This window comes from Dreissena polymorpha, chromosome 2 (assembly GCF_020536995.1).
Source record: "Dreissena polymorpha isolate Duluth1 chromosome 2, UMN_Dpol_1.0, whole genome shotgun sequence".
Classification (NCBI taxonomy): domain Eukaryota; kingdom Metazoa; phylum Mollusca; class Bivalvia; order Myida; family Dreissenidae; genus Dreissena; species Dreissena polymorpha.
In genome coordinates this window covers 10,164,441-10,180,062 of record NC_068356.1, presented here as the reverse complement: position 1 = coordinate 10,180,062, position 15,622 = coordinate 10,164,441, and the positions used below count along the sequence as shown (strand labels likewise).

At 33.4% G+C, this 15,622-nt stretch overlaps 1 protein-coding gene across 1 annotated transcript in view; it reads right to left on the bottom strand.

Annotated features, from left to right (window-relative positions):
- Window positions 1-6,314: 6,314 nt before the first annotated feature.
- Window positions 6,315-15,622, bottom strand: part of LOC127865762 (uncharacterized) — a 54,878-nt gene continuing 45,570 nt past the window's right edge. Inside the window, exons 27-34 of the mRNA XM_052405709.1 lie at window positions 15,378-15,509; window positions 14,994-15,131; window positions 11,190-11,290; window positions 10,857-10,951; window positions 8,600-8,739; window positions 7,906-8,076; window positions 6,752-6,843; window positions 6,315-6,407 (exon numbers count right to left, since the gene is read on the bottom strand). Of these exons, the coding sequence (XP_052261669.1) occupies window positions 6,315-6,407; window positions 6,752-6,843; window positions 7,906-8,076; window positions 8,600-8,739; window positions 10,857-10,951; window positions 11,190-11,290; window positions 14,994-15,131; window positions 15,378-15,509 (962 nt within the window). The remainder of the gene's footprint in view (window positions 6,408-6,751; window positions 6,844-7,905; window positions 8,077-8,599; window positions 8,740-10,856; window positions 10,952-11,189; window positions 11,291-14,993; window positions 15,132-15,377; window positions 15,510-15,622) is intronic.

Genomic DNA, 15,622 nt, shown 5'->3' with positions numbered 1-15,622 from the left:
TGTTAACCTTGCTGGAATATGTTTTTTAATCAATGACACTTGACACTTATTACTTATTGCAAGCAATTCTACTCATCCCCCCTCTCCATCACCCATCCATGCCTTTCACCATTGATTTCATGTGGCCATGTGTAAACTTACACAACTTCACAAATACATGTACAGTAAAGTACTTTTTGTCATGCAATCTCACTACTGCAGGTCAAATCGACACAATTTAGTACATGATTATATAAAGCTACTTGCTGAAACAATAACATAAAGTCCTTTACTTACGAATCACATGGTCACTGACACAGGACAAACATGGGCATGGTTAATCTGGCCTGACACAACATCGGTCAATGTCACATGAATGGGTCACTTCACATTTGATCATTACTTAATTTAAACACACCAATTAATCCCAAGTAGAATTACATTAACAGACAATTTCGGTCTACAAAATGTAAATCTATACGTCACTTTTGAAAGTTTAGTTAATATGCGATCTATAAATGAAACACTCTCCACGATTATTCTACAGAGGAAACAGTGAAAACACAAACAATACGCACATTTCTGACCTAATTCCAGGGTTTACACACAGATCAGCGAAGCGCTGCAGACAAAAATAAATTAACCAATCAAATTCACCGGGTTTTAAATAGAACCGAATGGAAAAACCATAACTATAGTCTGCATCAGTAATTCATGTAAACAAACAGGTTATTCAGGCCAAAGGAATAAAACATGTTTATTTCTCAGGTCAACATCATCATTCCCCCACTCAATTCAAATGTATGTCTCATATCTTTTTTCATCTCCACTTCTCTTTCTCTTTTCTATTTTCTATGTAAAGTTTAACACCATGTCACAATTGTTAATAACTCTTTGTAAAAGATGCATTGTCACTGTATACTCATGTGTCACTATATTTGTGATTTGAGCTTAATAAAGGTTATGTTGTTGATGTTGTTGTTGCTTGATTGTAATACCCATTAATAGCACGCTTCCAACCAGATTAAATTTCCTTTCTTTAATTAAGGTTTTCTTATCAATTAAACCATAATATTTTATTAAATTAATTATCCCATCTAACATGAATAAATAAGTAATTGTCAAAATGTAAAATTCTAAGAATTAAATGAAACTAATTAATCAACTTCAATATTTGACAAAGTTCTCAATAATAAAATAGCAGTTAACCTAATAATATTATTTCAGTCTTCACGATAGTTCATTTTATCCACTAGCCATTCGGGCTACTGGAATGGTAAAGACAAGTAGCCCAGCAGCAAAATTACTAGCCCAAAGTAAATTTGTTAAAATATACACCCTGATAAAGGGTTTCATCTTTCAAAAGCAGTTAATCTATTAAAAGTAAAATTGTATCCAGGGTATGTTAACTGTAAAGCCTATTGCAAAAACAATTGCAACACAATATAACAAGTCAGTGTAATTATGTCCTTTATAAATTATAAGTATTTAACATGTGATAAACAACTTCTTCGTTCATCTAATCATCACTGCAATCCTGGAGATCCTCTTAGTCAGAAACCATATCCTGTAAAACAAGCAACCTGATAGTTATTTTCCAGAAGTTTACTTGACAAGTGAAGGCATAGATGGCATACTTTTATCATACATGTTGACTTTTTTCTTATGCTGTGTTTTTAAGCGTAGCTTATTAAACTCTGTCTTACAGAAGTAGCTTCTCCTTCATCACTGATTTTTTACTACTTTTCTTGAAATTCACGTTTCCGTGATTTTTCATAGTCATTTGTTGACTTACGATCAGAAGTGGGCAGTTTCTTGCCAGGCTTCACACCAGCTACGTATTTAAGCATTATGCAGCCTTATGCGCGTAGGGACTTACAACTTTGGAAATAAACCCACAAACAAGGTTACAAAGTAAAACGATGTTTATTCGGGAAATGCAAGCCGCGTACGTCGATAAGTTTACTTCAGCAGAAAAAACACATCAGCATGACGTGTGCCACTAGTAAATAACCAGTCTAAATTGTTCACCACGTGGCCTGTGTTACGACTCGAAAATGACCGTTGAATGTATGGACCAATCGGAACGCGTTTAAATCTCGTATTTTAGGCGAAGTTGAACGAAGTTCTGTCGGAAATCTTCGCGACGTACTCACAAAATAATGACTTTTATCACACTTAAAATGAAACAATATTGATACACGGAATTTCTACTGGCCCGACGGGCGTACAATATGGCAATTTTAATAGGCCCGAGCTATAATTTACACGCCCAGGCCAACGGGCGTGCGCTTATTTCGCAGACTGTTATTTAAATCCAATGCACAAATATTATAAATACAAAATACTTAATTTGTTTCAATTTTATATGTTGTAACACAGTTTATAGAAAAATAACATTGGTTGGATTGCATTTGACAAAAAACACTATTTCATCTTTCATTTACATACTACATTTATTATCTTCACATCAAAATTGTGCTACAAAGTCAAAATTATAACCCCAAACATCTGTTCACAACTTATTTTTAAATATGACAAAAGCAAATGACAATACAATATCATATAAAAAATATGGCAGTGAATTGTCTTGGGGGTGTATTGTCCAAGGAAATCAAATTCTGGAGTGAATTGTCCAGGGGATGAATTGTCTTGGGGGTGAATTATCTGACACCCTTTCCCCCACCCACCTACTTTTTAATGAAAAATTGAGAAATTTTACCCATTTCATGGCATGCAAAGTACATTCAAACAGAATGCAATTCTAGTTTTGGCTACATTACTCATTAATTTCAACCATGTGCTGTGCTTATTTAACTACAAGTCTTTAGATTTTTCACAATTTACCTTTAAAGTTCTGTTCTGTTTCTGCAGCGTGAAATATTGACCTTCGCAAAAATCTCCTTTTTGGAGATCCAAAATATCCTTGCAAGGGAGCTGTCGCTAGTTTCAATGTTGTTTTTTTTACAATATTTTGAGACAGTCTTTCTTAAACCTAACACAAGAAATACCTTTTATAAATTCCTAATCGATTTTTAAAGACCATAGGTTACCCATACCCTAAAGATATGTAATTTTTTCCCCCTTTCACTGATATGTGCTCGGTACGACTAAAGAGCGTATATGTCTATGTAGTGTCTATCGCAACCGTTGTTTATTTTTGGTGTTTTCACTTCATATACACTTATATTTGTTAATGCAGCATCAACATACTACAACAATATCCCGGAAAGAGAAAAATAATGCATTTGAATATCAACCGTAGTTTCGTTTTGACAACTGACGACATACAAGATTCGATTTACGAAGTGAATCTTAATCTAGTTTTAGTGCAGATTCGTTCATACGACACAAAAACACTATTTTGTTTTACGGATCATTTCGGATTAGAGGACTGGGTGAGTCATGTAAAATATCGATTATAATATATACTTTTTATAAACAACTGGCAGCAAGATGAGTTGCAGATAATTCGTCAGTAACCACATTTAAACTAACTCTTTTGACCTGTTAATTATGTTCAGCTCAATTCAACAGTGAAACATGCCCATAATATCACTTTAATTGTTAATTTGGAATTGTAATAATAAACCATATGTCACCTAATCAGTCAAGAAAGTAACAATACCTGAAAACACCATATCCTATTTCCCACCCCTAAAATTACAATAAACAGCTTATCTGTCAGTCATTCAGAGCTGATGAGGGTACTGATAATCGAGGGGTAGATAAGGCTATTACTGATAGGGGTTGCCTAGAAATAAGGCTGTAGTATGGAATACTTAAATAAATATTTTAATTTGTCATGCTTTACAATTTAATATTTAATTAATTAATGTAGAACTGTAACTCATGTTCAAATTTTGATAATGCTGGGCAATTTTATTAAATTATTAATTAAATACACATTTGATTCTGTAAAATTGTATTATGACTGATTATTATTGTAAAATTAATAATCTTTGCGTACAAAAATGTTTCAATACATGTAGGTATGATAATCATATATACTCGGTTTATATGATACTAAGCTATACGTATTTGTACTCACGTTAACATTATTGTTATACGTTTTTTTCTTATAATTGTGTGCGCAATACGTTTTCCATAGGTAACGGGATCTTCATTAATAGTTTTATGACAAATATTAAATTCTTAATAATTCATAGTTCTATCAGTCTTTATGTCCTATTCATTAAATTACAATATTAGTGTACATATTGTAAATCTTTGATAATGTGTGTAAATATTGAAAAAAATATTAAAATAAAAGTATATAGATGTATTTCTACTTGTGTACATATTGTACAGCTTTGATACTGTATGTAAATATTGAAATAAATATTTAAATAAAAGTATATAGATGAATGTCTACTTGTGTACATGATAAAGCTTTGACAATGTGTGTTTCAAATATTTTAATAAAAATAATAGTTTAAAAAATATATTTTAAAAAGTACTTTTACTGTCTGTTATAATGTGCCGATAATGTAACCTGGTGTAAACACAATTTGTTAAAAAATGTGTTATTTTGTGAAAATATTGCAATAAAAAGTATTGAACTAAACTCTGAAAGTATTTCTCATTTGTGTTTATGCATGAATAACTCATTCAGAACCCATCAACACATCAATAGTTTCACTACCGTGCGAGTTGACTTTTAGGTACGGGTTGACTTCCGTGCGAGTTGACCAAACAACGTGCGAGTTGACTACCGTGCGAGTTGACTAAGGTACGAGTTGACTGTAAACCCATTCTATACATAGATGGTGACGTCACTAAGTAAGACCGGTGTGTACACAATGCTGTAAACCTTGTATTGTGGAGTCGTCGTGGTTATTGTTGGTTGTGTGTAGCCTAAAAACAATGTTCATATTCGCGAACATGAAATTAGAGTTCGAAACATGATAATGGCTAGAGAATTGATCTATTTATGTTAACAGTCTTAATTATATTTTACATTAAACTGTAATTTGTTGATAAAAACATTGCAGAAAAAGCATCAATATTGCAAATATTCGATCATATTCGCTCGTTTCGTTCATATTCGCGAAAATGAGTCATATACGCATTATAGACGGACCCAAAATTTCGAGCAAAAAACTTCAAAAACTGTTAAACGGGAATAAACAACACAATAATACAATTCCGAATGACAATAAGTATGTTTCCAATGTTATTGTCTTTCTGGATTGTATTTATCATCACAGAAATGGATAAAAGCAACGTTTGGATTATCAAAAGGTAAATGTAATATATTTTCGAGATAAGTCACTTTATTATTTATACAGTCTTTCAAAATTATGGAACGTTTTAAATTCATCTTTCCAGAAATAGCAATATGTGGGTCTAATCTCTTTCAAAAAGACATTTTATTCAACGTAACGTACCGATTTAAGAAAATTCAAAAATTATAAATTGATTTTGACACCTTAAAAAGAAAACATCAATTATTTAATAAAGTTTGGTGTCTTTTACTCTTTATACAATAGATATATTGCAATGGGTATAAACTGTTTATTGAAGTCTGATCCCCCCCTCCCTTCTCTGGTCAAACTCCCATTGGAGTTCTTTATAAATTGGAGTTAGACGGGGATCCCCCGTCAAACTCCCATTGGGGTTTAATTTAAATTGGAGTTTGCCGGGGTCCCCCGTGAAAACCCCGTTGGAGTTTAATGGATATGGAGTTTCACGGGATCCCCCGTCAAAACCCCACGGGAGAAGAAAATCTACAAACACTTTATTTTCTTATTAAAGTACATATTTCTTACAATTATAACTTAAACATGTGTATTTGTAAACATTGAAACAAAAAACAAAGCATAATATTAAAATTACATTTTTTGTAAAATATAGGTAAAATTCTCCCGTCTGGAAAAATCTCCCGTTGGAAAATTGCAATTCTTAACGGGGGAGCCAAAACCCCGTTGGGATCCAACGGGGGATGGCAACTTTATCATCAAATAACTCTACTTTCCAAAAACATTTTTACTCTTTTTTTTCAATTATATGTATGTACTCAATGCCCCCTACAAATATGCAAAATTTCATAACAATTGTTCAATAAATAAAAAAAATAAGTTTGCAAATAATCTGGATTTGCAAACTTAATCTGGATACTGTTACTAAATGAGTAAATTCATAAGCGTAAAAAACGATTTAAATGTTTCAAATTCAACTCGTCACGACTGTGTTAAAACATAAGGGTATTTATAAATAATGTCTAAATCGATTTGGTTATCTTTAATCTTTATAATGACTGATAGAAAACTTAATTTTCGTAAATTTGCGAAGAGGCTTCTTAAGATATTAAATACAAAAATGCACGCGTATCGTTACCTTTTTGTACGTGCGTTGCCATACAATAATCGCACTAGTTCGACCCAAATCTTGTCATTCGGAAACATAGCCTGGTAAATGTATGTTATCTGAAATTAAAATGACGCATCTAATTTCGTTACATTAACCATGTAAAGGCGATGACACTATGCTCTAAATTTGAATTATACAAAATTAAAAAATGTTTTTAAGGTTTTATACATTAATCCAATACAATAAGCCATGACAAATATAATCAATAATACGACGATGTTCTTAAATAATCAATAAATTGGACTATACAAACGATATGATGTGAACGAAATTGTACAATTCCTTTTGTAGTATGTACATGCTCATAGGTGATATTTAGTGCCTCGTACACCGATTGAGCCTCTAACTAAATATGTTAGGATTAACCTGAAAAAAAACATTGGTAGTGGATAAAGTTTACCTGCTGCTTTATCGTTTCCCTTAAAGATGAGTTGTCGGAAGTTGTGTTTGCCTCGATTGTTATACTGACTGTGGCAACATACGCAAACTCCTCTGAAGTGAAGACAACACGACGGGTGTAGCGAAATTAAAAACAAAGACGGTTTCGGATTTGATTCGAATGATAACAGATTTTAGTAATTTACATTCTGCCCAAATCGTTTGAAAAAATCTAAAGAATTGAATAGTATGACTGATTAGCTTATGATATCTAATTATGAGTATCAATTCTGGACGTTTTAACGATTGAGATTTAACAACCTTAGACAGAACACATCGGGGACACAAAGCATGTATTTTACATATCTGAACATAAGCAAAAACAAGATATGTGTTTGTCAGAAACACTATGTCTTCTTTTGCGCCGCTTTGAAGCTATATATTTGACCTTTGACCTTGAAGGATGACCTTTACCTTAACCATTCACCACTCAAAATGTGCAGCTCCATGAGATACACATGCATGTCAACAATCAAGTTGCTATCTTCAATCTTCAATATTGCAAAAGTTATTGCAAATGTTAGAGTTGGCACAAACAAACAAACACACAAACAAACAAACCAACAGACAGGGTTAAACCACTATAATGGTGGGGGACCTAACAATAATAAAGGCTAGAACACCATTTCATACATATATTGTATCTATAAATTTAAGGGTAACTCGCGTATGCCCAACATTTATTAAATATTTAGCAATTTAACATTCCATGGACAAATGTCTAAGTAAGAAATTAAGAATGTTTGAATGTTTGGGCCCTTTTTTTTAAATAAGCCATTTTCCGTCATGTTTGCAAACCAGAACTTAAAAAACTTTCCCTTACTGACATACATTGATAAGTAGTTAAATATTTCCTTTGTAAATATTGATTTGATTTGCTTAATTTCCATGTTAAATGAAGTCCCTACTTAAATTGTTTTTAGTTCGGACATTTTAACTTATCGCACAAGTGTGTCCCATTGTTTGCTAAATAAGCATTAAAAAGGGGCACAGTCTTTTACTGAGAATTCGCATATAAATGTATGCTAAAAACGACTTTATTATAACGTATGTGTCAAACATTGAGAATGCATGTTAATCGTATGAAGGAAAATAAAAGGTCATCGACACTATTACCTTTACTCTCTTTAACTGGTTCACAAATACCAACACCATAATGATACTTGACGTCCTTATACCCGGTGCGACATTGGCATGATACCCTTCCTTTTGACTTATCGAAGACGCATACGGTGGAGTTGAAATCACAATCTTTAGAGTGTAAATTGCATTGATCCACATATATTTCTGAAATGTAGATCATATATTGTTGCAAAAGCTACAATTATTTGTCACTGTATTGTTAATCTATTTTGAGCAACAGTCGTACAATATTTTCAGAGTATACCTCCAATAAATTGCATAAGTTTGTGTGTATTTCGGAAATTGTTTTACCTTAATCATTAAAGCCCAATTAGTAATGAAAAATTAAACTTTAAGATAGTGTTTAGCATGTGTACCTTTCTTAAAAAAGCACCTTGGTTTTCATCTAAATGTTTCTATGAAGAGATTAATAAATGCATGTTCTAATTAAAAAAAGCGATATAATTTCATTTTGCTTTGTAATCAAAATAATTACATTTTAACAAAGTTTTAACGTCTTTCGTGTTGCATATGACATATACACATGGACGTCAAAGATCCGAACAAAGCATCTGTTACAAATGGAACCAAATAATATTCAATTTATTAATTTATGAATTATATAACTTTACTTTGCTGATATATAAGTATGTGAGAATTAAGAAGGCAATTGCTATCACTAATATACCTGATTTGCTAAACGAAATAACTAGTATGCTGCCTGCCACAATGGTTCGTTGAGATGGATTAGATTTCTGAAACACGGCTTTTAAGGCGGAATCGTTGAACATCGTTGAAAGGATCACCGTAACATTGAATGTGATATTGCTAAAGTGAATTGTAATATTTATGTGAATAAATCATATTAATAGTGCAATAATTTGATTCCAATATAACATGTTTAAATTTTAGTCCTATCTAAAACCATAGTGTACACAACAGTGTATTCAAGCATGTTTTATACTTGGTTAAAGCGATATCTTCTGTCATTGGTTTTATAACATTCGTTTTTGTTTGCGTTATGTGGCAATACACGTGTCATGATAAAGCCTGATTCGATTATACTTTAAACAAGGGCTGTCAGAAAACAGCGCGCTCGACTATTCGAGTGCTTGACAGTATAACGTAAGCCATCATGGGAAAATTGTTCATATTCAATAAGGTAAAGGTAATATAGTCATATTCTAAGTGGAAGAGGACCATAATTGAAACATATTGATCGCTTATGTTTTAAAAAGTTGTACTTCATAGACGATTCTATTGAACATTTGTAAAACATAAAACAAACTAATAAGATTTTATTTCAAGTTTGATAGCAATAGCTTGTGTGGTATTGTTTGACGGTTCTTCAAAAATAAAATAAATAAAAATTTGTGTGTTTTAACCATGTTTGTAAGAAAAAAATTGGGATGGAGAGGTGCGGAGATGGAGAGGGGGTATAATGTGGGGTGTGGTCATTTATTAGATGATCTTTCACAAATAAGAAAAAATAAGATCAAATCTGATCATAATAAAGATGTTATGACAATTTAAGCAAAATGTATTAACTTGACCTTAAGGGTCAAGGTCATTCAATGGTCAAGGTCAAATTCAACTTGCCATGTACAGTACCATCATCATAGTAAGAAAGTATTTGAAGTTTAAAAGCTATAGCCTTGATACTTTAAAAGTTAAGTGGATCTAAACACAAAGTTAAAAAAAAAAAATATTCAAAGTTACTAAGCGAAAAAAGGCCATCATTCCGTTAAAATGACCACCAGAATTATGCAACTTGCCCTGTACAGTCCTCTTATGATAGTTAGCGAGTTTTCCAAGTCAGAAAGCAATAGCTATGATACTTTAGGAGTAAAATAGACCAAAACACAAAACATAACCAAACGTTTAATTATCTAAGTATAAAAGGGACCAGGGGCCATAATTCTGTCAAAATTCCAGTCAGAGTTACACAATTTTGGCTGCAGATTCCCCGTTAGTGTTGCAAGTATGAAAGCAATAGCTTTGATACTTATGAATTTAAAGAACCTTAACACAAAATATAACCAAAATTTCCATTTTCTAAGTATAAAATGGGAACATTATTCTTACAAAATGCTTGATACAGTTGTCTGCTCTTCTTTGTAGATTAGGGTCATGTTGGTAAAGAAGTATGCAAAATATAAAAGCAATATGACAAGGTACATAGAAAATATTCGAGGTGGTACACAAACTTTAACATAGATTTATCAATAATATGCATATACTAAGTGAAAAAAGGGCCATAATTCTTACAAATGGCTTGTTACAGTTTTCTGCTCTTGTTTACACATTGGGGTTATGTTGGTAAAGAAGTATGCAATATATAAAAGCGATATGACAAGGTACATATACAATATTTGAGGTAGTTCGCAAACTTAAACATAGATTTATCAATAATATGCATATTCTTGGAGAAAAAGGGCCATCATTCTTCAACAATTCTTGATACAGTTGTCTGCTCTTGTTTATAGGTTGGGGTCATGTTGGTAAAGAAGTATACAAAATATGAAAGCAATGTGTGAAAGAAAATATTTGAGGTGGTACGCAAACTTTAACATTCCAACGCTCACGCTCACGCAAACGCCGACGCCGGGGTGAGTGTGATAGTTCATCTTTTCATATAAAATAGTCGAGCCAAATATAATGCAAGCGTTTAATAGAAACTATTGATTATGTCAGCCTCTTAACATTTAAACATTTGGCTTAAACTATGTCATGCCTAGCAACGAACGCACAAACGGATGAATTCATAGTAATGCAATTATGCAGGTGTGTGTTTTTTTTTTCAATAATTATAGTAAGCGTAAAGACGACCAATCAGCGAATAAGTATATATAATTAGATGTGATGCGAACTTTATTACGCAAGCAAGAATTAAAGCATACATAAATAAATAAAACATCCATTTCTATAAGAAGACAAACAATTACCCATTTGATGGATGATGATACCCGTTTGGTAACAGTTCAACAGGGAACTGGACTTTTCCACCAAGTGATTGGCTAGTATTCAGAATGTCTGTAAGCTGTAGTGAAAGGACCAAACGTACACGATTGACATGACTCAGCAAATGCAAATGAACATGATTTATAATTTGTCATCGTCAGTAATTAACATATTTTAGTTTACTGATAAAAATACATACATGTATGAAGCACTTCAACAAATTAATAATATCTACAGAAATGTCATTAAATTTAGGAATAAATGTCTTATTTGCGGAAGACATTGTGCGCACTTACTTTCTCCTCAACAATAAGTACCTGTTTAATAAGGAGGTTTTCGATTTCCTTCTCAGGTGGTTGGCTGCCTCCTGGAAGACTTATCTCTTGAACCTCAAACTGCATCGGATACCTGTAAATCTCTGCAACGCAACACGATTTGCTTAACATATTTTGAACAGTTTTGGAAATTGTATAGGTATTCCCCGACGAGTAAAAATGTCTTTGTGGTCTTTGAATAATACATGTACACATATAAGATGGGTGTTCCAGAAAAGTGGATTTTCGCTATTACTTTCATTCGGTTACATAAATGGATTGATAAATAGCATGATTTGAATATTTCGTCTTTTCCAAATCTACTCTCCAAATATCATGAAAATGAATAAAACAATTAAGATATAACAAATTTTTAAACATGTGCACAATGCGCACACCAACGCACGCGTTCTGTTCAACGTTAATGACGTAATGAAGTTAACAACAGTCAAATCTTTTCCACATAACCACCTTAAACGCGAATGCACTTTATGTGTCGGGAAATTCACTGGTCAAAAGTATTTGTATACCAGTCAGCGTCAAAAGACGACACGATTATCTGTGCTGCAACTTTAAGTTCCTGTTTAACTTGCAAAGTGAATACCGCGCAACCGTGATTTCACTTCCGGGAAGACGCGAAAGTCCATAGGCGCCAAATCCGGGCTGTAAGTAGCATTACTGAAGCGTTGAAACCGATTACATCTATCTCAAGTTGCGTTGACTGGGCCTTACGCGCAGGTGCATTGTCCATTGTCGTGATGTAGTGTGACGGCTGATGCATCAATCGTAGGTCTCTTTTTCCTTAGAGCATTCATTAAATCCCGGCAAAGTACCTGCAGCAGGCACATTAAAGAATTTGAAGTTTCATGTATTGTTTTTAAATTTTAATTATTTTCTTTTCTATTTCGAATATGACTGTTTTAAAGTAACAACAACATTTGTAAAATAACAATACATACTTTAATAACAAACTTTTCATCACCATTCGATAATAAAGAGCATTTATCGTCTGACCATCGGGCACCTGGCGGATGAGCAGTATTCGTCTATTCATGAAGAACATGAACATATGTTTTCAACCAGACTTCATGACCCGGGTTTTCTTCGGCGGAGGACTTGCTGATGTTTTCCACGCTGAAGATTGTGCTTTCGTCTCCGGAGCATAGTACCATAACCACGTCCCATCAAGTGTGGCGATTAAGTCCAAAAAACGCTCTCCTTCTTCATGGTACTTTCTCAAAAACTTTTCTGAGCACTTTAAGCGTTTCACTCGTTCTTTATCAGAGAGAAGTGTTGGACCCCATCGAGCACTTACCTTGCGCATTTTGAAACAATCGGTAATTGTTATGTAAAACGTTGTAGTTCAAATGCCAAGCTCTTCCGCTTCTGCTTCTGTTTTAATCAAGTATTTAACGTTGTGCGCCATGGTTTGTTAAACTTGCGCCGGACTTCCACTTCGGTCATCATCTTCTTTTCTTTTTAAGAATCCAATTTGGTTATTAGTTTTCGCACAGATGTTGACGATGTGGCGAGTCCATCGGAGCTCTGATGTGATCGTGACACCTAGATATTTAACAGTTTCAACAGATTCTAGTATATTTCATGGAGGTTGTAGTTGTATTTAATGGGATGATGTTTTCTCGTGATGGATATAACATTGCATTTTTCTGGATGGCAAACCATCTTCCAACGTTTTTCCCAGTCAGCAAGTAAGTTCAAGTCTCTTGGTAGTGTTTCGGAATCAGCTGTGCAAGTTATTGTTAAGTATTGTGTCGTCCGCGAAGGGCCAAATATTTTACGTAAGATTTTCTGGGAGAGTGTTTATGTAAAATAGAAATCGTGACACTGTTTGGCTTTGATATATTGGAAATTTACATTCAAAACTTTCAGAGGGGTACATTTATTTGGTTTAGCTTTTTTACTTCTAAACGGTGTAGATGACTGTAACGGTTTCATGTTCTTCTTTGCTATGGGGCTATCAAGCGACGTATTGGATAAAACACTAAACTGATTTTGCGTACTCAGTACCAAGTAAAAGCATACCGAGCTGTATTTTGGATTGTCACACACAATACAGTACCAGACTATTGCAGAATTATTCAGATCGTTATATGTTTGAGAATGTACTTCTTGAAAGTTGATGTGATACCACTGGTCACACGTTTCGAACATGATAGCACGATCTTCCCAAGTTACAGGCTAATCACATGTACCACATGGATAAACAGTATCATCATTCTTTCTTGTGTTACCGACTGGTCCAGGGTTCATATGGTGTCATTTGAGTCTATAAGTAATGTGATTGTCAGGTATGCTAATATTGGCCTGCTCTTACAAAAAACTTGATTTTGAAACTTTCTTTTCACATAGTTTGCAAAAAAAAAATTTCAACACTAACTACACAGGTTTGAGCTGACACTAGGACCTGTTCAGGTATCCAGCCGCACCCATCACACTTACATCAACTTTGGAATGAATTGATCTGAATAATAAGGTTTGTCACCAAACAGGATGATAACAGGGCAATATACAACAAATTGATTTTTATCTTTATTGTTTTAATGTTCACTTCCGGTTTCGGTCATTTGTTGTTGTTGTTATTCAGGGGAGATAATCCGAGAGTTCAGTTTCACATTAAATTAAAAGTTTTCGTGTCAAAAAGCTTCTGTTAGGCTAGGTCTACTCTGATATTGTTGAGCATCAGTTAGTTGATCTTTCTAACTCGACATCGTATCTTTGCAAGAGAAAATAGCAGCAAAAATATAGAAAAATCGGACAATTAAAAGTAGAGCTTCCACTAGATTACGGCTACACACCACACTCTCCAACTTCTGTAAACGTTTTGTCCGTGTGTAGCCAAATGAGTGACAAAACTTAATCACCGTGCGTGGTTAAAATTTGTTGAATGACGTCATGATTTCGTTACGTTAACTACTGTCGTTTTAGCTTCGCGGTGTTACAGCTTAGAATAATGTAAAATACTTTGAGTGTTCAAACTACGTGTAACGTAGATATGTGACGTCAACGACACGTGAAATTTGCCGTAAATTATGTTTATCTACGGCATTTAAACCAAATATAAATGCGCTTAACGCACATACTTACAGTAAAATATACGCGTGCGCCGCATTTCGTAACTAAGGTCTCTATGACAGCGCGTTTCAATCGCGATTATGAAATTCATGAATTTTAGCTTATATATAAAGTCCGTGATAATTAGTTTTTATAATTTGCTAAGTTTTATTGACTTTTGCCAACAATTTAATGAGTTATGAAGAAAATTCACGAACTTCTGGAACACCCCTCGTAGCATCGTATCAAAAATATTGGTTTGACGCTTTTACTGAATTTACAATTCGAAAATTCGAATTTCTAGTTCCATAAAATTATCATTTTAACGAAACTTCAACTTGGAAGTTTCTTTGATCGCAAACATCTCACGACAGTATACAAACACGATGTTTGGTACATACAAACCTTACAATGAAACCAAAAACAAAACGTGCGGCACATGGCTGAAGCTTCTAATAAAAATTTTCAAGTGTAATGAAGATGCAATATTGAAGAAAAAATAACTTATTGATCCAAATGATTTCAACATACAGATCAATAAGACAAATAATAATTCAGTCGACTCTTTGGCAATTATTTGCGACAATTCATTTAAACATAATTAGAACTTTGATGGTGTTGACAAAGTAATGACCGTAAGTTAAGGGTGTATAAAATTGGTGATACATCCAACACCGATGCATAATAACACTTAAGTATAGTTGAGCTAAATATATTGTTGATGCAAATCCATACCAATGCATTCAATGACGCTGTTGTTCAACTTCAAAGGTCGACTTGAAAATCCACAGGCGCAGTCCCACGATCCGTTTGTGTTTGAACAAGTCCCATGAATACATTGGTAACCACTTGAATTCGCACACTCATCAAAATCTACAATGACATCCATTAGGTTTAGGAAATCAAGTCGATAACAATGTTAATATTGAAGTAATAATTTATTTGCAATCCAATAAGATGCTAAACATTTATTATGTAGTCGCATTAATTATTTTATTACTAAGAAAGCACGGACCCATGTTGTGAACTTGATATGACAATCTAAAAAATACTTATTAGTATGCAAAATGCTTCAGTAATGTTTATCATATTATTTGAATGGCATGTTATAATTCAAACCTGTGCACATAAAATGCATGTGATTATCGCCTGATGCATGAAAACCGGGCGGGCACGCGCACGTAAATGACCCTTGTTGATTTGTACATATTCCATCACAGGAGTAGGAAGCATTTGTACATTCGTTTATATCTACAATAGCACATTCATGATTGTTATAAAAAGAACATGCATGTAATCATGTTTAATTTCATCACATTGTGGTCATGAATAACAAATAAATCAGAATGTCAGTGCGCGTTCAA